The following is a 27,786-nucleotide window of genomic DNA, read 5'->3' on the forward strand; positions in this document are numbered from 1 at the left end:
TGCCAGCTTGATCATCCCCTAACCACTACCCTGACAGCCTGATTGACTATTAACTGCTCCCTGGCCAGCCCAGTTGCCCCTAACTGCCCTCCTCTGCTGGACCAGTCACCCCTAACTGCCCTCCCACAACTGCCCTTCCCTGCAGACCTGGTCTCCCACAACTGTCCTCTGTTGTCCTGGTCCCCTCCAACTGCCCTCCCCTGCTGGCCTGGTCCCCCCCAACTGCCCTCCACTGCTGGCCTGGGCCCCCCCAACTGCCCTCCCCTGCAGATCTGGGTCCCCCCCCCAACTATTCTCCCCTGAAGGCCAGCCCCCCCCAACTGTCCTCTACTGCAGGCTTGCCCCCCCAAACTGCTCTCCCCTGCAGTCCTGGTCCCCTCCAACTGCCCTCCCCTGCTGACCTGGTCTTTCCCAACTGCCCTCCTCTTCTGGCCAGGTCACCCTTAACTGCCCTCCCTGCTGGCCTGGCCTCCCCCAACTGCCCACAACTACCCTACCCTGCCAGCCATCTTGTGTCCACATGAGGGCAGCCATCTTTGACCACATGGGGGTGGCCATCTTGTGTCTGGAGTGATGGTCAATCTGCATATTACTCTTTTATTAGATAGAATTCATTGTATGATTATACTAGAGTTTGCATTTATTCAACTATTAATGGATATTTTAGTTGTTTCCAATTTTTTATTATAAATAAAGTTGCTATAAATATTCATGTACAATTCTTTGTAGGGAACTGTTATTTCATCTTACTTGTCTAAATATAGGGAAGTGCAATAGTTAGATCATATGAAAGTCTAATTAGCCCTAGAGCAAATGTTGCTCTAAACCCACTTAACAAAGCTTAATAGCAAGACTCAAATGGATAAAATTATTGACAAATATTGACCATACACCAGAACAATCCTATAATTATAATAAAACCATAATATGCAAGTCAAACAAAGGGCAGAATGACCAGTCACTATGATGTGCACTGACCACCAGGGAGCAGATTCTCAACACAGGAGCTGCCCCCCGGTGGTCAGTGTGCTCTCACAGGGGGAGCACCACTCAGCCAGAAGCTGGGCTCATCAGTAGGCTCACGGCTGGCAAGCACAGTGGCGGTGGTGGGAGCCTCTCCCACCTGTGCTGCAGGTGGGCAGTAAGAAATGAGGAATCCTGGACTGTGAGAGCCATGGACTGTGAAAGGGATGTCTGATCAGGCAGGCAGACATCCCCTGAGGGATCCTGGCTGCGAGAGGGCACAGGCGGTGCTGAGGGACCCTCTCTCCCTGGTGCATGAATCTCATGCACCAGGCCTCTAGTCTATACTAATAAAAGGGCAATATGCTAATTGGACTGGACATCTCCCAGATGACTTTCCGAACAGAGCCATGGTGGGGGGACCGAGGCAAAAGCAGTTCGAGTGATCAGGACTGCAAGGGAGAACAATTAGGGGGATTGGGTCGGCAGGGGAGTACAGTAAGGGGGATTGATCCATCAGGAGAGAGCAGTTAGGGGGATCGGGCTGGCAGACAGGTGAGTGATTAGGTCCTGGATTGTGAAAAGGATGTCCAACTGCTGGTTTAGGCCTGATCCTGGCAGTCGTACATCCCCCATGGGGTCCCATATTGGAGAAGGCGCAGGCTGGGCTGAGGGAAGACCTTTTGATATACTCTACTCAATGCCCAATAATTAGAGAATTTCTCACTCTGATTTTTGAGAACAGTACTATTTCCAGTCCCATTTAAGATTCAGATTGTTTTCTTTAATCCTTTCAGATGGTTGTTTCTCTAATAACAAGAGGTTTCCTTGCATGTATGTGCTATTTGGTGAATATCCAGAGGGACCCTCTGCAGATCTCTGGAGTTCTCTTTGGTACTCTGTACTGCAAACTCTAGTGGTCTAGGCCCTCCCATACTACCAGGTTCATCTCAATTCAGAGAGTTTGACAAGCTCCACCTATATTATTCCCTCCTGTGGTAAGACCTGTTAATTCTTTGCTGTCAGTAAGCTGGGACAATAATTAGGCTGTTCTCATTTGCTTCCCACATCTCAGGCATCCTGGTGCTTCATTGCCTAATCTCTGAGCGCTGTTCTGTCATATATTGGTTGTTGTTGTTTCAGGCAGGAGAATAAATTTGGTCCACGTCACCCCATCTTGACTGGAAGTAGAAGTCTTCTCCAGAATTTAACGTTTTCCTTTAAATAGAATTCCAATTCACAAGTCCTGGATAAGTGTCCTAAGTATTCTTTCCACAACCTTTTATTTTCATTATATTCGCTAACCATGTGAAACTGGTGTGTGTGTGTGTGTGTGTGTGTGTGTGTGTGTGTGTGTGTGTGATAATTTTAAACATTAATCTTAGAGTTTCATCTTTCTATCCCTGAAAAAATAAAAACCTTTGGTGTGGCTCAGTGGTTGAGTGTCCACCTATTAACCAGGAGGTCATGGTTCAATTCCTGGTCAGGGCACATGCCTGGGTTGCGGGCTCCATCCACAGTGTGCAGGAGGCAGCCGATCAATGATTCTCTTTCATCATTGGTGTGTTTTTGTTTTTTTTTGTCTCTCTCTTCCTCCCCCTTCCTCTCTGAAATCAATTAAAAAAATTAAAAAAAATCTGAATTAATGAAAACAGAATCTTTCACAGGAGCCACCCACTCATTCCAGGTCACTCTGCAAATTTACCAAATTTACTCTGATAATTTCTGTCTGGTTTATGAGATGAAACTGACTGATGAGAAGGACAAAAGCAGCTTTGATTCAAGCCAGCTGAAAGTGCCTTTTAACAAGGCTTTGTGACTAGTTTTATAAAAGCCTCCCAGCTCTATATCCTAGGATATATTTTAACAATTTTTATAGAAAGTCATTTCCCAATTCATTAAGCCAAAAAGTATAGTGAGGAAAGCTTCCTCATGAGATGATTTCAGAGAACTTGTTTTGCATTAGTCTAATATTGCTATCAATTGTTGTATTTTTCTTCTTGCCAAATTTGTAGAGCATTTATTATTTGAAATGCATAGCTAATTTACCAAAATAACATTTTTTTTTCAATTTGTGTTGGTAGGCATTGTTTTATGTTAAGCAAAACCATCTTATATATGTCAAAATTGTACTGAAGAATTGAACTCTTTCAAGAATGATTTCATATTAATTACTGACTTTAAAACTTTGGTGCTTAATGATTATTCATTGCCTAGAAATATTCTAGGGCATAAAGAGATAGAAATACTACTTTATATTTCCACAGTCCTTCATACATCATAGAACACTTACCAGAAATTATCTTATTTGATTTTGAGATATACCAAAAGTTTAGGAAACACTATCAGATTTGGAGGTATAATTCAAAAAATGTAAATATTTAAAACTATATACAATCCTGTATAAAATTATATAGTAAAGATTAGAAATGCTATTGGGAAGGGTAATATAAATGGGAGGGGAGGGTGTAAAGTTGAAACACCTTTTCACTTGAAACACATGGTCTCATTTTAGTAATTAGGTTAGTGAAAAATCACAGGGAGTAATTCCAAGTGTCCAGTAAAATATGGCCAAAGATACAGAAGCAAAACTAAAAAGGGCACCTATGAAAGATGGTGAGAAGAATCCCATAATAGAGCAGAATATAGTTTATTCAGTTGTTCTTCATGAACACTGATTCTGGAGCACAGTTCTATCTTGGCATCTTTACCCATTCATCACAAGGTAAATGCTTACAGATTACTGTAGAATGTTATGGAAGTCATATTGTTTGCATTTATGAGTATGTGTTTGAAGCATTTGCAAATGTTTGTAGTGCTCATTTAACCCTTTAGCTCACTGTTCTCCCTCCTCTTTATGGAATTGTGTGACAGATTAATGTAGTTTAAAATTAACATACACACATGTGCACACACAGACACACCCTAAACAAACAGCTTTACATGCTTAGTGAATTTACAGAAAATACAGAAATATACCTGGAAGACCACAGTGGTCAATAAAGATTCAGGCTCCAAAGTGTTGTGAACAGCCAGAAAATTGGACCAACAAAGGTAACAAATGAGAAATTTTTAGGGCCATTGAGCACCATGCATTTGCAGTGCTCAGTAGCCCTGAAAATTTCTCATTTAGGCCAGGAAGTCTCTGTCTCATTCGAAATGTTGAAATAAAGGGAACATACTTAGGTTCTCATTGATCTAAGTTTCTGTTGAAACTGGACCTCCCACTATCTTTTCTAGTCCTTGATTCTTTTTCCAGACCCTTGTTATGGGCTATAGAGCATCTTTTCAATTGTAGTGGTAACTGATGTCTGAATTAGCTTCAGAACACGTTCTCCCATCATAGGTGGGTATTGTGGAAATGGAACTCTGTACTAAAGTGAATATTTGTTCAGGGAATAGAAGTTGCTTATCCCCATGTCAAATCCCATTCCTCTTTAGATTGATGAGGGATATTGTCACCTATCTCTAAATATGATTTGAGTCCCTTTTAAATTTTTCAAGGTTCCTACCACATGTCCCTTCCTTTTGCCTTTATGCTGTAATTCTGTATCCTTCTCTAGGTTGAGCCATTTTTACAGATTTGCAACTCATTGTACTTCTGAGAGCATCCTTTTTGACATAAACACGGTCTTTTAACTAAGTTCTCAGACAGTTCCAGTTAGCCAATATTGGCCAAAAAGCACGAATGTTTCTACTTCAGGCTTTATCTCTGCCCAGATTTTTTTTTTTTTTTTTTGCCATGCTTTTCACTATACTGACAGATGGTGAAATCTCAGAAATTAAATAAGGCATAATTGATAGGCCCTGAGCACTGAGATAATGGGTGCATTTGGAACTGTGAGGGGGAGATTAGACTGGAAGAAGCTTAGTTATTTTCTTTAAGTCCTCTGATAACTACAGGCTCCAGTTTTGCATGTGGGAGCACTCCATCTCTCACCCCTGTGCTGATGAGTCCTCAGTATAAAAATAAAGACCAGGTCTGGGTGGTGCCTTTATTACTTTCTTGTCATTTTGGCCTTTAAATAGGCTCTCTGTGGAACTTGCCAAAGGACAGGACATAGTCCTGTTAACTCACTGCTTAATGCCTAGTTCAGTACTGTGCTTTTGATAAAGCTTTTGCACAAAGTAAAAGAAGAGGAAATTAAAATGGGTTCATTTTCTAAGAATGTGAGAAATCAAAGAAGTCTATTTTGTTTTGTTTTCTTGACTTGAAATTGAGTGGGTGTTCAGTGGAGCTATGTTTAAGTAAGCTCACATGAACTTACTTCTTTGATAATTTGATATCATTTGCTTTTCAAAGCCCCCAAACTGAGAAATGCAAATGGTATCCAGTAGTGAAAAGCATTTGTATCCTATCTGGTGTTGCTCATTTCTTTTGTATTTGCTGCTTAAGACTACAACAATCCATTGCATTTTCTCTGGAGCCAATAATGAATTATTAGTGGATCAGTAATATTTTAATTGTCTGAATTTTATTCATTATACTATAAAGTACTCTTTGCAATAGCCATGTTTATATAATTTTATGTTTGATGAATAGCTATTTACTCAGTTGCTTTTTTACATTATATACATTATATACTCTATCAATAATATCACAATTCACAATATATGTGAGGCTGTATCAGTACTTTATTATAGCAAACTTATAACCATGTCCCAAGCTCTTACTTAGCTAACATATATGATTATACTTCACAATTGAAGTGTGAATAGCACTTTGATTCATAAAAAATGCTAATTTTTCCCATTTGAAAAATTTAATCTTTTCACATTTTGCCATAACAGGCTCATGTCATAATTATAGAATTTTAGGATATGATAATTATTTAGAGATTTATTTCAAGTTGGACCTAAGCATATTAAAAATGAGGAAACTGAGGCCCCAAAATGTTAAGTGACTTATACAAAACCATATGGCTAATTAATAACACCTGCTTTTGCATATAATCAATCTGTAGGGTTCTATGAATCACAGTACTTAAAGCTAAGAAATGTATTGTATCCCCTTTCCCTCTTCCTTATTTTCAAAATGGATTACACTTAGAAGTTATTTCCCAAATCAATTAAGTCATGACTAAAATTAATCATGGCTTTTTACTTCCAATTATTTATTTGCAGTGTGATGCCTTAAAGCTCCCTTTCTAGCGAAAGTGTGGATGGGTTCAATTCTGTTGTTGTAAAGCCTGACCTGAGGATATTTTTCCATTGATTTTTTAGAGAGCCGAAGGTACAGGGAAAGGAGAGGGGAGGGGAGGGGAGGGGAGGGGAGGAGAGGAGAGGAGAGGAGAGGAGAGGAGAGGAAAGGAGAGAGAGACATTAATGTGAGAGAGACACAGTGATTGGTTGCCTCCCACTTTGGCTCCACAAGGGCTGGAGATTGAGCCTGCAACCAAGGCACATGCCCTTGACCGGAATCAAAGCCAGGACACTTCAGTCTGCAGTCCGATGCTCTATCCACTGAGCTAAACTGGGTAGGACTGGAAGCGTTCAATTGTAAGAAAATTAAAGTCTTGAGTTGCAGAAAAACATTGATATGGATGATCCTTGTTACTTTCCCTTGTAAGTTTTTTTCATAATTGGCTTCTCCAGGATGAACACCTGCAGATTAGTCTCATGATCCCCAACTATAGAATGTTCCTTTAACTGCTCAAATTTCCTCAGTGATGATTCATCCTTAGTTTTGCCTTAAATTTGGCTTTCAACTGTTACGTTCCTAGGAAGAATATGTTCTCTGTAGGATCACCATGCATCAGTTAGCCTTGATTACCTCATAGCTTAGTTACACACAAGATAACATTTTGACTACCTTTTTGTTCATATTATATGTACTTTTTTTTCTGCTAGGAGGAAAAGAACAGGGCATCCTGCTAGCTTGGAGACCCTTGGTTTCACCTATGAAATTTGTCTGATTCTTCAGTCTCCTCACTGTCTTACTATCTGGTGGTGTATAATCCACAAAAAAATTATAGAGTTATAAATAAAGTACAATAAAGCACATATATTTAAAATGTACAGTATGACAACCTTTGGCATGTATACACCAGTTAAACTATTGCTACAATCAAGATAATAGTCATTGATCATCCAAAAAGTTTCCTTTTACCCCTTGTTCTCCATTTTTCCCTTACTCTCTTCCTCAGGCAACCACTGATCTCCTTTCTGTCACTATAAATTCGTTTGCAATTTCTAGTCTTTTACTTAAATGAAAGCATATAATATATAGCCATTCTATCTGTCTTCTTTCATTTAGCATAATTATTTTAAGGGCCATGTGTCTAATTATATATCATTAGATCATTCATATTTAGGACTGAATAATATTCCATTTTGTGGGTATCCCACAGGTATATCCTTTCAGCTACTCATAGACACTGGTTATTTCTGCTTTTTTACTGTTATGAATAAAGCTTATGAGCAACCTTGTATAGGTTTCTGTGTAGACAGATGTTTTCTTTTCTTTGAGATAAATGAGCAGGAGTACATTGCTCTCCTGTTAAGTACAGCTTCACCTTTTGGGGAACCTGCTGTTTTCCAAAGTGGTTGTACCTTTTTAATTTCTTACCAGCAGAGTATATAGTTGCACTACATCCATGTCAACACTTGGTATGGTCAGAATATTTTAAGCCATTCTGATAGGTCTGTAGTAGTATATCATTGTGGTTTTAGTTTGTATTTTTCTGATAACAAGTGGTATTGAGCATCTTTTAATTTACTTATTGCCCATTCCTCTATCTTTTCATGTAAAGTGTATCTTCAAATCTTTTGCCCATTTAAAAAATTAGATTTCATCTCTATTAATTTGCTCTATTAATTTTGTCTCTTACAAGGTTGGAAAGTAGGTAGGTTTTCCTTTAAAAAAAAATTAAATACATATGTAGGATTCCAAATACATCATTCACTTGGCAATATCTATATCTGTTTATTTCTGAAGTGTAGTTTCTAATGGTACTAGTCTATCCATTTAAATCATAGATATCCTAAGATTTTACTTATATTTCTCTTGTGGCTAGCTTTTTGGTAAGAATAGAACTATAATAAATCCAACTGAACTTTTATCTTCTCTAGGGAATATATAATATTTTAGGTAACAAGGTTATATGTATAAAGCTAAAAACAACCACTTAAGGTGCATTGTAAGTGCTTTCTAGAAAAATGCATCCTCTGGGAATTTTGAACAGCACCAACACTCTTGTGAATTTAAGGAAATAATTTACAGTGGTAACACTGATTTCAAGAAAGGGAAGTAAGACAGTTCAATGAACATCATTTACTGTAAATAACTGAAACCTTTTATTTCTTTCCTTCTTTGTTTTCTAACTATATATTCACAAGGAAGTATACTTTTATCTGACTGTTTAATGAGGTAATATATGGATTAGTCTTTGCATTCAAATAAAAATATAATTTTTAAAAATTTCTTATGAAATGTTTGATCATTTTATACTACATTTCCTTAGAAGGGAACAAATCCATGTTCAAATTATTTGAATAGGAATAAAATCTCTTTAACAAAGAGGCTTGTTTCTGTTAACCTTCTTTAATCTTATCTTGTATTTTAATATATGGAATGACAAATTGGCTGTGTATTTTTATTTGCTCATTCTTTTCCAATGAATGTCTTTACCATGGCTAAGACGCTTATATTAAAATCTTTGCAAAGTCAGCAGAGACCGGTTTGGCTCAGTGGATAAAGCGTCAGGCTGCAGACTGAAAGGTCCCGGGTTCGATTCCGGCAGGGGCACATATTTTGGTTGCGGGCACATCCCCAGTGGGAAGTGGGCCGGGGTGTGCAAGAGGCAGCTGGTCGATGTTTCTCTCTCATCGACGTTTCTAACTCTCTATCCCTCTCAATTCCTCTCTGTGTAGAATCAATAAAATATATATTTTTTAAAAAATCTTTGCAAAGTCACACCTCAAATGCCATTGTATGAGTGAAAATAAATGCAAGTCTGTGCTTTTGAAAGTGAGTTTCCTAATTAGTGCCCTGAATCCATGGAAAATAAATGGGAAGCCATCACAGCATTTCAGCTTGAATGCCTTATTTCTTATGTCTTCATATAGAATTAGAATTGGTTGCTGCAAAATCTTTGGTGATGCCACATAGGTTGTTCTTTCTCTTTTTCTTCCCTGTTCCTGGTACCCACTGACTTCAGAGAATTCTGTAGGGAAATAGTTTTCAAAGTGAGGTCCCTGGACCAGTAGCATAGGCCTTGCCTAGGAACTTGTTAGAAATGTAGAATCTATAGCCCTTCTCCAGACCTGTTGAATTAGAAATTGAAAAGGGAGATGTACATAGCAATCTGTGTTTAACTAGCCTTCCAGGTGATTCTGCATTATGCTGCAGTTTGGGAACCTCTGTTCTAGGGCAGTGGTCGGCAAATTCATTAGTCAACAGAGCCAAATACCAACAGTACAACAACTGAAATTTATTTTGAGAGTCAAATTTTTTAAACTTAAACTTCTTCTAACACCACTTCTTCAAAATAGTCTCATCCATGCCATAGTATTTTGTGGAAGAGCCACACCCAAGGGGCCAAAGAGCTGCATGTGGCTCACGAGCCGCAGTTTGCTGACCATGGTTCTAGGGGAATGAAAGAAGCTGTGAATGCAGGCTTATGTAAAACTCCTTTCTTATAGCTTTAAGGTTCATTATCAGTTTTCTGTAGCAACAACTGCATAGTAGGATTGGATAATGAAACACTGTGAAATTTAGAGGCATGAATATTAACTGATCACAATATTCTTGATCACTACGTTTTATGTTGCACAAAATGGAATTTTACTTTTAGCTTTATATGAAGGAGAAACACATTTTCATAAAGTTTTGTGGCTCCTAGCCAGTTGGCTCAGTGGTTAAAGTGTTGGCCTGCAGACTGAATGGTCCTGGGTTTGATTCTGGTTAGGGCACATACCCAGGTTGTGGGCTTGATCCCTAGTGTGGGGCACGCAAGGGGCAGCTGATGATCAATGATTCTCTCTTATCATTGATGTTTCTTTCTCTCTCTACTTCTCCCTTCCTCTCCTGATTATATCCTATATAATCAAAGCCTAATATACTAACTGCCTGGTTGTCTGTTCAATCAATCAAAGCATAATATGCTAATGATATGCTTAAGGTTGTACAACTGCTTGCTATGACGTGCACTGACCACCAGGGAGCAGATGCCGTGACCAGTAGGTTAGCTTGCTGCTGAGGTCTGGCTGATCAGGACTGAGGGAAATGGGTCAAACATGCCCTGAAGCCCTTCATGGTCCCTCCTTAGCTGGCCAATCTCCTGCATACCTCCCTGGTTCCTCAGCCTGGCTTGTACCCTATGGCAATCCAGGACCCCTCAGGGATTGTCCCAGAGCCAGTTTTGGCCCTATCCTGCTCAATGCAGGAGCTGCCCCCTGGTGGTCAATGCACTCCCACAGGGGAAGCGCTGCACAACCAGAAGTCTGGCTAGTGCAGCAGTAGTGGGACATCCTTCAAGGGCTCCTGGACTGCGAGAGGGTGCAGGCCGGCCTGCGAGACCCCCACCCCCAGTGCACGAATTTCATGTACCAAGACTCTAATATTGCATTCAAATATGTAGTTTTATGCTTGATAAGTGGAAACCAGGCTTGTTTTTTTGAACATCACTCCTCTTTAATTTAGACAAATTTTTGTAGAAAAATATAATTACTCTTAAAGACATTCATCACAGAAATTATAAGTAACATTCTCAGCAGTGACTTATAACCCTGAAATAATTAATTATAATTGAATTTTCTTAATACATTATAGTACCTTTATTTGCCTACAATAACTATTTCACAGAGCACAGTACTGGGCACCTAATGGGTATTAAGTAAGCATTAAGGGGGGAAAATTAGGGGACATCATAATAATCAACAATTAAAAAAAGATTTGATTTGTTAAACCCTTGTTTGGCAATTATATGTCACAAAAAAGGCTATTTAAAAGTATGTTCATATTCTGTACTCTTCGTTTTAGAATATAGCCTGTCTAAATTTTAGCACTTTCTGTATTCGGAGACTTGAATTCATTTTAGTGTTTGCATCTTATTGATACGTGCCAAGGATTAGATGTACTCAGTTAAATTTCTTCTTGGCCAAATGACATACCCTGTTTCCGATGTCAGTCTGAGAAAATCCTATGCAGTGTACAACATCCCCCGGATTACCTTATCTAACTGATACATGGACATTTCAGATGATATGTCTTGGCATGTGGTCATTTTTCATTAACTTATTAGGGACTGTTAAAGCATCTTTTCCCCTTTCTGACACCTTACCATAACTGAATGCAAAATTGACTGTAAGACTGAATGCCTGTTAGTTATATAATAAGTTGATGGAGTTTCATTGGTGTCTAGCAGAAACTATGCCCAGATGGGTGTTTAGCAAAAAGGGCTCTGTCACTATCTCACATGGGCTATATCTACACTCTGGATTTTATTTTCCTCAACCATAAAATGGGATGATTAGTGGCAGCATTTCTAAGATCCTAAACATTTTATGATTTCAAGATTTGGTGGGAAAGGGGATAAAATCCAAACTATGAAGCACTGCTAAGGTACAGTTTACAATTATGTTTTTGTTGAAATAATGAATGAAATAGAATGATTAGCATAAAGTAGGGCTCAAACTCTCTTGAGATAATGCAAAATAATGATATTAAGAACTTATAATTTTAGAGATTAGACTAATGTATTTCAGGAAAAACACTTTAGGAAAGTATATTTAAACTTAGTATTTTTTTTCTTCAGAGTTTTCACTTTGAATTTTTTATTTTTAACTCTAAGGTATATGACAGGCTTAGAAAAGCTAATAATTTTAATAGTTTTAGCCTAACTGTACTCTATAGATCATATATATTTTTCCTGCAAGGGAAATATCTTTTAAAAGGATAGCTTTCTACACTTTATACTCCTCTGCACTCACTTATTTCATTACATTTGTGCAACCTAAAATTGTAGCTATAAAGCTATTTTGGGCATGCTTTTTTCCAGAATCTTGTACAAATCAACAGGAGCATAATTCTAAGTTACAGAAGTGCAAAATAAGCACAGAATGTAGCTACCATAAATAAAATGGCCAGAATTCTAATTTTGCAAAAACACACAATTACTAGCAATAGGCGAGGGGGACATGAGGACAAAAAGAATTTTATCAGGTATTGTTTCATATTGCTAAACTTTTCCTCTGAACTTTGTTTCTCTGTAGAGATAGAATTCTGTGAAACTCCTCGCACTCTCTGTTCTGGCTACCAAACCGACATGCACAGTGTCTCTCAGCATGGCTACCAGCTTGAGATGGGATCTGATGTGGACACAGAGACAGAAGGAGCTGCCTCACCTGACCATGCACTGAGGATGTGGATAAGGGGGATGAAATCAGAGCACAGTTCCTGTTTGTCCAGCCGGGCCAACTCTGCATTGTCCTTGACTGACACTGACCATGAAAGGAAGTCTGATGGGGACAATGGTAATAGAATTTTCTATATCATTTAAGTAAAAACTGAGAGAAGGTAGTTTTTAGCCTTAACGTTGTTTTCCTTCTCTTTGTATGCCTGTTTTTTATTTAATATGCAGAATGAAAATGCAAGTTAACAGGGTCACATGGACAAGGAACATACCTAAGGATCTGACACACAGGCACATTTATTTTACAATGATAGACAAAATACTTTTCCTTTCTGGTGATCCCCCAAGGGAAATAATCTAATGTAATCAGTGATATGTCTTATTTATTACTCACCTTTTATTTTCAAGTGCAATACTAATGGTATTCATTGTAGAAAGTATGTATTCCCTGTATGCTGGCTTTATATCAGTATATGAACAATGAGATGAACAGTTGTATAGTAGCCATATTCTGGATGTGCTTTCTATTTGATTCAGATTAACATATTGAGTGTAAAGACAGATTCAAATTAATCAAGTTAGGCTGAAATGATTTTTTAAAAAAAGAAGGTAAATTAGCATCACCTATTTGCTAGACAATGAGTAACAATAGTAGTGTCATTAAATTGTAATCATATGTTATTTTCTTACAACTTTTAGAAATGGAAAAGTTTTGTTTCTTTGGTTTGTTGGGAAGAGGTTGATTCATTTTATTTCTGCTCTCTCTCTTTACCAAAGAACAAAATCCTTTCATAAAAAAACACATTAATGCTTATTAAACACATTAGTCTATTGTCTTTCTCATTCTATTTGTCTAAATTTGATAGGTCCCCATCACCATGACCACAAGGCTTGTTGTGATAGCAATGGGTAATTAGTGTTTTCCCAGGTGGGAGATAGGTAGCCAACATCCCTGTATTTACAGATTTTTCTATTCTGTCCTTCTTATACCCTTCTGCCGACAGGGAACACTAACCACAGGCTATAATTTGGAATGACCATTTGCCCACTAGTTAGAGTATCATTTCCTACATGTTAGGCCATAACACTTTGTAATATCTTTAAGTATCCTTGGGGTCTTAATTTTCTTAGTTTAATTTCTAGTTTTTGTTAATCCTCACCTGAAGATATTTTTTTTTCCATTGATGTTTGGAGAGGGTGGAAGGAAGGGGGAGAGACAGAGAAAACAATGTGAGAGAGACACATCAATTGGTTGCCTCCTGCATGTGCCCTGACTGGGGCCCAGGATAGAGCCTGCAACCAAGGTACATACCCTTGACTGGGATTGAACCTGGGAACCATCAGTCCTAGGGCAGATGCTCTATCCACCGAACTCACCAGCCAGGCTTCTTAGTTTATTTTCATGTCTATATGTAGGTTTTGTTGACTTGTGTTAAGAGTATAGGAAGTGAAGTATAGAAATGAGAAGGGAACATATTTGATGTATGTATGCATATCCATGTAAGTAAAAGAGCATTAGGATGTAACTTAGGAGACTTTGGAATGGTTCCTATACTTTCTGGGCTTCAACTGTCAAACAAAATTTAGTAACCAAATTTATGTGAAATGAGGTGGTGGATGATCTCCTTATTGCCAAGCCTTCTCATTCTGCTTCATCTCACTCCTGACATCTGAAGTTATAGCCAGTTCACTGGGTTGAAACATTAAAATATTCCTGCCAGACCCTAAGTATGGGGTTTGGGTTTTGGGTGATGAAACTATTCTTAAAATAGATTATAGTGATGGTTGTACAACTCCATGAAACTACTAAAAACCACTGAATTGTACACTTGAAAAAGGGTATGGGAATCATATTTCATTGAATTTGTTAATTAAAAAATAGTATATATATTTAACATATATATATATATAACATATATATATATAGTATATATTTAACATAAATATATATGTGTGTGTGTGTGTGTGTGTGTGTTAAAGATTTAGGAATCCCCGCTGACTTGGACAAGGATTAATTAATAAAATATTTCATATTACAGGTTTCAAATTCTCTCCTGTTTGTTGTGACATGGAGGCTCAAACTGGATCTACACAAGGTAAGTTTTCCCAAGATTTGACCACTGATTATTTTTATCTCATTCCACTCCTGACACCCGCCCCACAAAGTGGACTCCTACCCCTCTGACAGATACCACACTGACCTGGCTAAGCTGTCAGAGATTAATTCCTTGGCAGCTTACTAGTTTGTTTTTCTCTGGAGAACTTCATTTGTGTATATTGGTGATAAAAATGAGATGAGGGGTTGATGGGGAGAAAGAAAAGCAAGATTTAAGGTGGGAGAGGGAAGCATAGATTTAGCATGGAGGCAGAAATTTAAATCAGGTTGCTTTGGGTATGGCCTCATGATTTCATATGTTATCTACAACTTGTTACAGAACTCTAGCCATGAATTTATTATAGTTCCAATACTGTCATAACTTTAAAGTGCTTCCTACCAAATGGTCTTGGTCTTTCCCTTCAGCTGTTTCAGGTTGGCTTTAGAATCACACTATCTATATCCATGTCATTAATTATAAATAGTGCCTTCAAATGAAAGATGTCCTTTTACCTTTGCCTTCATTGTGCTTATTGAGTTTTGCCCTTTTGCAAATGGATACTGAAAACAATACTTTGGGGAGATCCTCACATCTGACCATAGGGCAGAGTTTCACATTGGTAGGAGGCTGGGGGAAAGGGATCAGGGGAATATCTATTGTAATCAGCTTTTCCCCGAACCATGAGAACTGTTCATCCTGGTGAGCCACTATACTTTGTTAATGTGTCATCGCTCTTAGATGTGTTAGGGATTTTCAGGAATATTTTGGAGCTGTTCAGTTTCATTCGGCCTTTAGTCTAATCAACCATCTACCTTGATCATTAATTATTTCTACTGGGACAGGGTTGAAAGACTCAGGAGTAAAGGACATGCATCTTTCCCTTGCAGGTTTATTTTCCTTATGGTTTATTTTTGGATCTGGATAGGTTTGCATGAAATTGGGCTGGGCTGCCAAGGTAAACCTATGATCCAGTCTGCTAAAAACTAATCCTTAACTGTAAGCTTCTGTTGGTCCAATGTGCACCTCCAAGAATGACTTCAATTTAGAGAGACAGTAGAGTATAGTTAGTAAAAGTTTGCACTGTGGAGCTAGGCAACCTAGGTTTAAATCCCAGCTGCGTAATCTTGGGAAAGTTATATAAAGTTTCTGTGTCTAAATTTCATCATCTGTTACATAACGATAACTGTATCTGCCTCTAGGATTTTGTGATACTTGGATGAACCAATGTATATAAAGGTTTAGAATACTACTTGTAACATATAAGTACAATATGAATGTTCACTGATATTTTTGATCAGCACTTTATAATTTCCAAACATACTTTTAATGTTTTCATCTCATTTTATCCTCATGACCATGCTATGAAATCGATTATATTGTTAGCTACATTATACATAGGAGGAAGAGTTAAAATAGCAATTCAGATGTCAGTTACCTAAATGCAGTTGATTATTTTCCAAATAGCCATTTTTTCCTCCCTTGGATTACATCTATATTCTTAAGAGGGTAATATGTTAATTAGACCGTACATCTTCCAGACAAAGCCACCATAGCAAGGGCCGAGGCAGAGGCAGTTAGGGGTGATCAGGCCAGCACGGGAGAGCAGTTAGGGGGCAATCAGGCCAGCAGGCAGAGATGGATGGGGTGATCAGTCAGGCAGGCAGGCAGGCGAGTGGTTAGAAGCCAGTGGTCCCAGATTGTTAGAGGAATGTCCAATGTCAGAAAACCCCTGAGGGGTCCCAAATTGTAGAGAGTGCAGGCCGGGCTGAAGGACTCCCCTTCCTCTACCTCTGTGCATAAATTTCATTCACCAGGCTTCTAGTATTAATATAAGACTTGAACTTGAACAAATTTTCTCTGCTCAGTTACAGCTCTGTAAGTGTTACTCTTACTCCTGCTACTAATTTCCGATAAGCAGCATAAAATTTGGAATCTTATTTATGACCTATAGTGAGATTTCTCCAATTTGGATTTCATAACATTTCAATCAGTGATAAGCAGACATGACCTGCTTTCAACATTTTCATAGATTCTTACAGAGGAGCTTGGAGTTGAAATGAGAGTGTAAATCGTTCTTCTGAAAGCATGCTAATTTGAGGAAATAAGTTATTTTCAATGAATTGAACTTGATGTTTGTGTGAAAATGTAGCTATTTATTTCCCATCGATCTCATCCATTCATGAAAGTAGGCCTATCTATTACATTAATTTTAGTTTATAGATGATATATTTGAAAAGAGTGAAATGGCTTGAAAATTTTAGTGTTTATACATTTCACTGCTGAGACTCCATGCCACCCCATCCCTCTGCCTCAGTACTGTTAATGACATTTTATTTTGTTTCTATCTACCTATACATTCTGATTTTCAGATTATTGATGAGGCAGTGCTCACAATATCACAGACCATCTTAGGGTGATTTAAGCTTCGCTCCTGTGGGAGAAAAGTGAAGATAGGGGAAATTGTTAATTTGGGTGAATTGTTCAACTAAGAAAGATTCAAAGATGGGATTTCAAAGACTCTTTCAGTTATCTCCATCTAGGAGATTATGATATGGATTTTCTACTTCCATTCCAAAATTTTTGTCTATGAAGGACTTCTTTCATTTCATTAATTGGGCAAGCCTTTCAAAATACTTATTTTTTTCCCATTTTCATAAACTTCTATTATGAATTCCCATAATTGAATTTAAGTCTCTGACATGCAATAACTTATAAAGAATTAAAATAAATAGTCCTTCATTTCAGCACCAAAAGCACAGGGAACGGAGAGCACCAGGGAGCAGAGGGCATCTGGAGTTCCTGGCTTTCACAAGGGAATCAGAACACTTAGGAACTATGTTTCCATTCCTTCACATCTGTCCTAAGTAAACATTTTGTTGTCTATTGATGGTTAATGGTCTATTAGGAAAAGTGCACATGTACTGAAGCTACCTCCATCCTGAGGCCTGTGAGCAGGAAACTCTGATATCAGTCATAATGCTTTTTTATTTTTATTTTAACCACTTTCCCCTCTCATTTCACTTCCAATGTTACTATTAATTGTAGTCTAACTAGAGGCCTGGCACATGAAATTGGTGCCCAGGTATGCTCCTTTGGCCTGGCCTGTGATCAGGGCCATCTTCCCCAGCTGCCTGCAGCCAGCCCCACCCCCCACTGCCACCCACCCTCAGTTTCCCATTTGCCATTGGGTGATTGGTGCCTGACGGTTGGGGGAAGGAACCAAGAGGTCAGCTGTTCCCACCTGCTGCTTGCTGGCCCACTCCTGCAGCAGGTGGCCATCAGGTGATTGAAGTCTGCCTACTGGGGAAAGGGACCAAGAGGTGGTCAGTGTGCCTCATAGTGACTGGTTCAGTGGTCATTCTGGTAGTTCTGCTGTTAGGATCAATTTGTATATTACCTTTTTATTATATAGGATGCTTGAGTTTTGTGGTTTGTGTCCTCATAAGAATTTTTGATAAATATTAGACATCAAGCTATGGGAAGATAGGGCCTGATCTATTTAGGTTCAGTGTTTAGTCACTGGATCTGGAGCACAGTGAGGGCTACAAAAGTGAGAAATGTGCACTATTCTGAGGGGAAACATTAAAACTAAAAGATATAATATTTTTGTAGCTCTTCTCTGATCTTTCAAGGGCAGAAATGGGTCAAACCTCTGGTCATCTAACTGCAACTCTGCCTCTGATAGGTTATCCAGTGGATGTTTCTTAGAAGAATTTGAAAGTCCTATCTTAGCATACACCTCAGTGCAGTGACTAAGGTATTCTTTAATAATCACATTTGACTATATATTAGACTGGTGAGAAAAAAACACACACACACACTATATCAGCAGCTAAATTTAAATAATCAATTTCCAAGAATGCATTTTTCACATATTGCTTAAATGAAACAGTTGTATTATAAAAAGTGAAAATTAAATTGCTTATTAAAAAGCTAAATGTAGGTAACTATTTAGGAAAAATGTATTTGCAACCTTTAACTAATAAAGGATAATTTGCTAAGAAATTATTAATAACTATATTTTCTGGATAATGATATTTCTGTGCAAATAGTATTTATTGATTACCCACCCTTAACCAGGCTCTATATTAGAGGTAGATGACCAGAACAGTAACCAATCTCAAGGAAATTACAGGCTAGTGGGAGAGAGTGATGCCCTATTAGTTAGGATTCTTTATTATTGTTATTACAGGTAACAGAAATCAACTTGAATTAGCTTAAGCAAAAACAGCAACAACAAATTCATTTAAAGGAAATGAGAATGCTTCACAGGACCACAAGAGTGTGGCTAGATTATAGAAGGTACAGATTAGAAAAGTTGCCCAGACTTTGTCTCTTGCTTTTGAATTCATTTCCTTCAGTCCTTTGTCTGCAGGTTGACTTTCTCTAAATATCCATCCCCGAGATGGGCATAAAACCTCATAAAGTCCCCCAATATGTATTTCTTTCATTTAGGAAAGAAGTTGAGATTAAATGGATTTTTTTTCAGTGACATTTCTAAATTTCAAAGAGGCAGAATAATTTTTCCATCTTGAGACATCTTGAGTCAGATGTCTTTCACTGGTCCCATCAGCTATAACCAAGATCAGGAATACAAATGTTGCTTTCTGGGTAGCCAGCCATTGGTGTTTTGGAGCAGTTCTTAATGCAGGGCAAAGTTGAGTGGGCATCTCTACCTAAAGAAGTCTTCTAGAGAGGATAAAGAGCTGATGTTAATTCAGTTAGTACCATGATAAAGATATGTGCAACTCACTATGAGAGCACAAGGAATGTGAAAATATTTATTAAAGTAAAAATGGTCATAATAGTGCAGTCTAAATAAGCAATGGTCTCTATATAGTGAGTGATAAAGAATAACTGTGGTATAAGATAGACAAGTTTGTGCTCTGGTTCTACCACTTACCTACTGTGTGTCCTTGGGCAGGTACCTAAGGCTGTTTCCTTGTCTATCAAATGCAGACATTACTATTTCAGGTTTTTTTATGTGTGAGAATTGAAAGAGAAAATGGATATGTACTTCCACATTGTGTCTACTATATATTAGTCAATAAATGTAGTTATGGTTGTTATCTATCACTGAGCAAGAATTTATTATGTATATGTTGCAGGATAGGTACTACAAGGTGAAGTCTCTCTTATCAAGCATTAGCCAGACATGCAATGTGGCTTCAGACATGCAATGTGGCTAGGAAACTCTCTAGCTTAGCAGAGTCGTTTCAACTCTTTCCATATTTCCAACTGTGTAAAATTCCTTGCATTTGTCTTAGGTTAAATAATACATCATTTCAATCACCATCTATCTTGTTCTGCTAAGTATAGAAGACTGTGAGAGGAAATTCAATGAAGCACTTCAGACCTGGCTGAGGGTTAACTTGTACTAGTGTATTTCCTATTGCCATGGGAGTAACCCCTAAGGTAGAGCTGCTGTTTCAACTACCCAGAAGCCCTGTTGATTTCTATGATTGTTGAGTTGCTCAGGAACTTACTAGTAACAGGTAAGCAATTATGTGCTGGAATCCCACAACAGCCAAAACATCCACTAGTACTGCTCCTCTTTGCTTCTGTACTTTATACTACAGAAACCTGGTAATATATCTTGTGTTACCAATAAACATCATACCATTACAGCCATGCATATGTTGTTCTCAGACCCTAAACTGCTTCATTGGAACAGCCGGAGTTGTGAAGAAAAAAAAAAAATAGCTAGTCTAACACCTGCGTTTCTTGAATAACTTGTAATAGTAATACCCAAATGTGGAGTTAGTCCTTCTGATATTTGACCATGTTGGGCCATTCGTGTGTATTTAATGGAGAGAATTTGTTTGTTTTACATTTATTTCCTTTGCTTTTTTGTTTTCCCCTGGTAGTGTAAGCTATACAGGACACTTCCGTAGCAGTGATAACAGTTCCTCAGGAACCATCTGAATGTCGAAGGAAGTGTGTGAAACAATGCAATGACTTGGTAATAGCTTTAGCAGGAGCCCTGCCATAGAACTGATATCCTAATGGCTCTGTTGGACCCATTAGGCATGTATAAAACAGTGTAGTTGACTTTGTGATGGCTTCTTTGGAGATGTTACATGATCAGAAAACTGTGTAAGTCACTGGGATACTTTATGTGTAGGCGAGACACTTCTATGGTGACTGCGATCCATCGGCTTACAATTGAAAACAATTTTGATGATACTGAAATTCAAACCATTATAAAGTTAGATATAACAAGCTCCTATTTTTTATTAATAGTTAATTTTAACTATTTTTTTAGTATGAAGTGATATCAGGTGATGATTTATTTTTTTTCTTTATTGATTAATGTATTGCATATGTGTCCTTATACCCCCTTGCTTGCTGTATCCCCTGGTGTCTGTGTCCATTGGTTAGGCATGCATATAAGTCCTTTGGTTGATCTCTCCCCCTTAACCCTTCCCTCCTCGACTTTCCTCTGAGGTTTGATGGTCTAATCAATGCTTCTCTGTCTCTGGATCTGTTTTTGTTCATCAGTTTATGTTGTTCATTATATTCCACAAATGAGTGAGATCATGTGATATTTATCTTTGTCTGGCTTATTTCGCTTAGCATAATGCTCTCTAGTTGTTTATTTTTATTTATTAAATTGATTGGGGTGACATTGGTCAACATGAACATATAGATTTCATGTATGGGTTTCTATGTTATAAGATCTGTATATTGTACCATGTGCCCACCACCCAAAGTCAAATCTCCTCCTGTCACCTTATATTAGGAACCCCTTCTGCCCCCACCCCTTCCCTCTGGCAATCACCACTCTGCTGTTTGTGTTCATAAGTTTCAGTTTTATATCCCACATATGAGTGAAACCATATATATCACTCTTAGTTTTTCTGACTGACTTATTCACTTAACATAATGTTGTCAAGGTCCATCCATGTTGTGGCAAATGAACAGCCAATGGTTTAAAAATTAAAATAATAAAAACAGGTTAAAACTCTACATGTTTCTCTCTCTTGACTCTTCAGGTGCCACTCTGAGAGGTAGCCAGCATTAGCAGTGTACAATATATTGTTCCTCAGAAGTTCTTTACATGTAAAATGGGATAATATGCTATAAAAAGCCCATTAACTTTTAAAATTAATATTATATTTTGGATAGTTTCTCCTATTTGTATTATAGCTCTCTTTCTCATTTTTAAAATGACTGTATAGTATTCTGTGTCTGTATGTTTCATTTTTAGTTTATGGATATCTACATTTCCAGTTCTTTGATATTAAAAACACTGCTGCACTTAACATCCTTATACACATCTTTTTTGGCATACATTTCTTAATAGAATTGATAGACCAAGAACAGGTATATTTAACATTTTTTACAGATGTTACCAAATTTCCCCCTTAAACAACCAATTTATCTTCCTATTAATGCTTTATACTACTAATACATGGTTTTCCCATACTCTTATTAACACTGGTAATTAAAAAAAAAAAAAAAGGTTTCTGTTACCTGACCTGCTAGGTGAAATGTGGTATCATTTTGTGCAATTTTGCATATTATTCATAAGTGAGCTTGGGCATCTTTTTATATGTTAATGAACCATTTGCATATCTTTTTCTCTGAATTGTCTGTTGATAACCTTCATCAATTTTTCTATTTGAATTTTCACATTTTTTACTAATTTTCAAATAAACTTAGTATTAAGGGTAAAAAAAACCTTAGTCATATTTTATACATCTGTCCTAGTTTGTCATATGCCTTTTGAAATAGGGTCCTAAGATGTGTCTGTATGTGCATCTATAGAACTTTATGTTTTTAAGTGGTCAGATACAACTATCCATACTTTTTGGCTTATTGAAATATATGAAAATAAATAGATAGATAGATAGATAGATAGATAGATAGATAGATAGATAGATGTTAGGTAGGTAAATAGATGTAGATAATTGTTAACAACATTTATTGTTAACAACATTATAATATCCCCTTTCTAATGTAAACTACTTAAAAATTTGTTAAAATTTTAAATCCTATATAATAAAGAAGCAATATGCAAACTGACCATCACTCCAACACACAAGATGGCCTCCCCCATGTGGAAACAAGATGGCTGCCACAACATGGCCAGCAAGGGAGGACAGTTGTGGGTGATCAGGCTGTCAGGGGAGGATAGTTAGGGGAGGCTGGGCTGGCAGGGGAGGGCAGTTAGGGGTGACTGGGCCATCAGGGGAGGGCAGTAGGGAGGTACCAGGCCTGCAGGGGAGGGCAGTTGGGGGCAATCAGGCTGCCAGGGGAGGGCAGTTAGGGGTGACTGGGTCAGCAGGGGAGGGTAATTAGGGGCAACCAGGCTGCTGGCAGAGGAGGACAGTTAGAGGTGACCAGACTGGCAGGGAAGGGCAGTTAGGGGCAACCAGGCCGGTAGGAGAGGGCAGTTGGGAGCAACTAGGCCTGCAGGGGAGGGAAGTTAGGGGCATTTGTCCCAGCAGGGGAGCAGTTAGGCATTGATTAGGCTGGCAGGCAGAAGTTGTTAGGAGCAATCAGGCAAGCAGGCAGGCGAGTGGTTGGGAACCAGCAGTCCTGGATTGTGAGAGGGGTCCCGGATTGCAGAGGGTGCAGCCTGGGCTGAAGGACACCACCTCTCCTCATATACGAATTTCATGCACTGAGCCTCTAATTAGAAAATAAATGTCTACATACAAATCATCTAAACGTATGGTATGTATTCATGTAGTATGCATCATGCATTCATTTACATGAAAATAAACTTGAATGTAGAAAAATTAAATGTAGTATAAATAATGTAAAGCTATAGGGCAATAAGGACACATATGTAATACCTTAATTAAAAAATGATTAAAAATTAGAATTATTTAGTTTAGTCTTTATAATTGATCTTGATATATTGTTTAAGCATTTATTTCTTTTATATTAAGTAGTCTAAATGAGTTTATATGCTTACAGTGATTATTTATCAATAGATTTTTAAAAGAGTTTAAAAAATGCAAAAAAAATGGCCAAACCTACATTTACTGGAAATAACATGACAGTACTGTCATCTGAATTTGAAAATAACTCTTCAGTTGTCACAGTTAAAACATATGCTTTTGTTTGTTCTTTTCTGGGTTTGGGAATAGGTCATGTTAAGCCATTCATGTTTCTTGGCACTCTCCATTTTTTAACTGTTGATAGATATTCCTGAGATTGTTATTAATTCTTCTGTGTGTATGTGTGAAGGAGAATACAAAACAGCTCAAACTGTATATGCATGCAGTTGATTTCTTTTTGTACATATAGCTCAGTTGATTACTTTTGGGAATAATAACTAGAGAAAAAGAAAATCACACTGGCTATTTCAAAAGCAAGTTAATTGTCCTTTAATACTTTTTATTAAAGAATACTTTATTAAATAAGGAAATTATTGAAAATTATGAAAAAGAAAACCTCAAGATATCTCCAAATAAAATGTCATGCACATTTTCTTGTGAAATAGCATTTCTCCCCCCGCCTCCCATTCATCATGTTACTTTTTAAGGGTCCATACAACCTGAAATTTCACTTGAAGTAAAACATATGTCATGTTACCAAATCTTAATTAAATAGTATTTTAATTAATCATTCAACTATTATTAGATATTAACATTTCCAACATTTCACTAGTATAAAAATGCTACAACAGACATCTTAATGGTCAAAGCTTTGCTCCTTTTCTTCTTTAGAATAGATTTCTACAAATAAAATTACTGGGTTCAATAATGTTTACATGCAGATATATGATATACATTATCAAATTATTTCTGGATTTATATTCCTCATTAGTAAAGTGTAAGAGTAGCCATTTCAGAGTTCTATCACTGGTATTGGAACTAGATAATTTAATAGTTTTTAATTAAAATAAAAATAAAAACTTTAAAATTATACCATTTATTGATTCTTGAATTTAACCTTTTATCATCTTTTTTATAATTACATTTTCATGTTTATTAATTAAATTGATTTAAAAATATATTATAAAATATCTAGAACTAAAAATCCAATATCTAAAATAAAATAATCCAAGATCCAATGAGAGGTAATAAAATAGATAACACAATCAAGAAAAGAAGAGAAGATAAGAAGTAAGCATGTCAAAATAACTACAGATAAAGAAGAAATTGAATGACTCAAGAAACCACTGTGTGCACCTCCTTTTAGATACACTTGAAAACCTGGCTGGAATGGATGGTTTTATAGAAAAAGTATATATGATGAAAACTGGTTTCAGAACATAGAAAAAATATAAACTTTCTAACTTATACAATATTAATAAAATTGCCAAAGAACTACCTAAACAACAACAACAAAAAAGAGTAGTAGTATTGACAGTTTCATAGGAAAAACTTCCTAAATCTTTAAGGAACAAATCATTTTCATGCTATGTAAATGTTTTTAGAATATAACAGAAGTGAAAGCTTCCAAATCTTTTTTAATTTTTTGGAAGCAAGAAAATCCTTGAGATCTAAAGCAGCTAAAGAATCCACACAAGCCGAAACCGGTTTGGCTCAGTGGTAGAGCGTCGGTCTGTGGACTGAAAGGTCTCATGTTCGATTCCGGTCAAGGGCATGTACATTGGTTGCGGGCACATCCCCAGTGGGGGGTGTGCAGGAGGCAGCTGGTCGATGTTTCTCTCTCGACGTTTCTAACTCTATTCCCTCTCTCCTCCTCTCTGTAAAAATTCAATAAAATATATATATTTTTAAAAAAGAATCCACACACACAAAAAAAACATCTACAAATTGTACTCGTGGGTAGTGATTCAAAAATTTTAAGTAGAAAATTAGTAAATAAGGTTAAAGAATATAGTAATAAAGAATAAAACACTACAATCAAATACAGTTCATACTAGGAATGTAAGGTTGTTAAATGTAAGGAATTCTGTTACCCAAATTATTATATGAAAAGATAAATATAGATAAAACAAATGACAAATTATAAAGCACACAAAATTTATTTTCCTCCATACAAAATACAACCAATTAGAAAATGTATTTGAGTAAATTATTAATTTTATAATAGTAATGACAATCAAAATTCCTAGGAAAATCTAGCAAAAAGAGGAAGAGGCATACATACATGTGCACACACACAAGTGTGTACATAAACAAATACACACAGTGTAATGTTATTGAGCAACATAAAAGAAAACAAATAATTGGAAAGCCATATCCTATTCTTGGATGATAAGTCTTAGGATCATAAAATTGTACTGAAATTAATCTGTTATTTGAATATGCCTCCAATAAAATATCAATTGGACCTGTGAAAATTCTGGTTTACTAGGTATAATGTTCAAATGGATAAAAAGGAAACATATAAGAACATTTTAAAAATATTTAGAAAAGAGAAACTAAGATGGCAGCATAGCTAAACACCTGAACTTGCTGCCTTTCACAACCACTTCAAAACTACAACTAAATGACAAAACAGACATCATCCAGAACCACAGGAAAGCTGGCTGAGTGGAAATTCTACAACTAGAAGGAAAGAGAAAAGCACACTAAGACTCAGAGGAGCTGTGGAAGTAAAATGCAGAGGTACGGAGGAACACATGTGAAGAGGGTTGGCAACTGAGGACACAGTTGTCTTTTTCTTTTTTTCTGTTTTTAAAAATATATTTTATTGATTTTTTACAGAGAGGAAGGAAGAAGGATTGAGAGCTAGAAACATCGATGAGAATGAAATATCAACCAGCTGCCTCCTGCATACCCCCTACCTGGGATATGTCCGCAACCAGTTTACATGCCCTTGACTGGAATCGAACCTGGTGCCTTTCAGTCTGCAGACTGATGCTCTATCCACTGTGCCAAACTGATTTCGGTGCAGTTGGCTTTTTCAATCAGGAGGGAAAAACAAGCTCCCAACTGCTCTGAACTCCAGTTCCAGGTGAGACTCTGGGGTCACAGGCTCATACAGGGAGAAAGTGGACTGTCTGCAGCAGGCAAGAACATGAGGGCAGTTGTCTCTCAGAGGTGCTTACAGCAATTACTGCATGACCTTGAGACCCAGGGGCCTCTTAGGGCAGGGGTGACAGTCAGCCATTGCTGTTTGCTCTGCTCTATTGATTCCCTGAGACCCCACCTCACCCAAGCTGCTATCAGAGGCTTTTGCATATGAATGGCCTGGCCCTTTGCAATCTAAAATTACCTAACAAACTACAGCTGGGTTGGAGAGCCTCAGAACTTCCAAAAGAAGGCCCAAGGCTCCACAGCAGCTTGCATTCCTTCACAGCTGGGCCTCATTTGTGCACCTTCAAAATCCAAACAAAGAAGAGGAATCTGCATATCTCTCCATAGCTCCTGCTGGGTGGCCTCAGGCAGACGCTAAATGTGCACCTCCTTGGAGATCCAACAACCAGGGTACCCAGTGGTCAGAGTGGGACCATTCATATAACAACACCTTAGATCCATAAGGGACACCCTCAGGGGGCAGGCCCAGTGAGGGCCAAAGCCCCACTGAAGCAAGTCTTGACCCATAAGGGTGTCTCCAGAACAGAAGTTCACCCATCATAGACACAACTGATCCTCATAGCCAATTGGCCTAGAGGTCAGTGCCTCCCAGTGATACCAACAACAATCAAGGCTTAACTACAACAAGACTGTGCACACAGCCCATAAAGGGGTGCATCAGGAGTGTCTACCTCAGATAATTGGGGTGCCGAAACTGGTTTGGCTCAGTGGTAGAGCGTCGGTCTGCAGACTGAAAGGTCCCAGGTTCGATTCTGGTCAGGGGCATGTACATTGCTTGTGGGCACATCCCCGGTGGGCGGTGTGCAGGAGGCAGCTGGTCGATGCTTCTCTCTCATAGATGTTTCTAGCTCTTAGCTCTCTCCCTTCCTCTCTGTAAAAAATCAATAATATATATATATATGTATATTTTAAGTTAATTGGGGAATCTGAACCATTGGGCCCTATAGGACACCTAGCACACAAAGCCACTCTATCAATACAGGGAAGCAGCCAAAATATGGAGACAAAGAAACAGGTCACAAATGGAGGAAAGAAAAATACTTTATATAGATTTCAAAACCACAGTTATAAGATTATTCAAGAATCTTCTAGAAACCGCCAATAAATTTAGTGAGAATCTTAAGAATATGAAAAAGGACCAACTAGAAATTAAGCATACACTGACTGAAATAAAGAACAATATACAGGGATTCAACAGCAGACTAGAGAATTGCAAGAATCAAGTCAAAGATTTGAAATACGAAGCAGCAAAAAACACCCAACCGGAAAAACAAAAAGAAAAATGAATCCATAAATATGAAGATAGTGTAAGGAGCCTTTGGGAAAACTTCAAGGGTACCAACATCTGAATTATGCAGGTGCCAGAAGAAGAGAGAGAGCAAGATATTGAAAACCTATTTGAAG

At 37.6% G+C, this 27,786-nt stretch overlaps 1 protein-coding gene across 5 annotated transcripts in view; it reads left to right on the plus strand.

Annotated features, from left to right (window-relative positions):
• Positions 1–27,786, plus strand: part of TENM1 (teneurin transmembrane protein 1) — a 915,501-nt gene that overhangs the window by 355,966 nt on the left and 531,749 nt on the right. For all 5 annotated transcript variants that reach the window (XM_084870761.1, XM_084870765.1, XM_084870762.1 and 2 more), the window contains 2 exons: positions 12,178–12,438; positions 14,357–14,413. In XM_084870761.1, coding sequence (XP_084726887.1) covers positions 12,178–12,438; positions 14,357–14,413 — 318 coding nt within the window. The remainder of the gene's footprint in view (positions 1–12,177; positions 12,439–14,356; positions 14,414–27,786) is intronic.

Source organism: Pipistrellus hanaki, assembly GCF_964339955.1.
Source record: "Pipistrellus hanaki genome assembly, chromosome: X".
Lineage (NCBI taxonomy): Eukaryota > Metazoa > Chordata > Mammalia > Chiroptera > Vespertilionidae > Pipistrellus > Pipistrellus hanaki.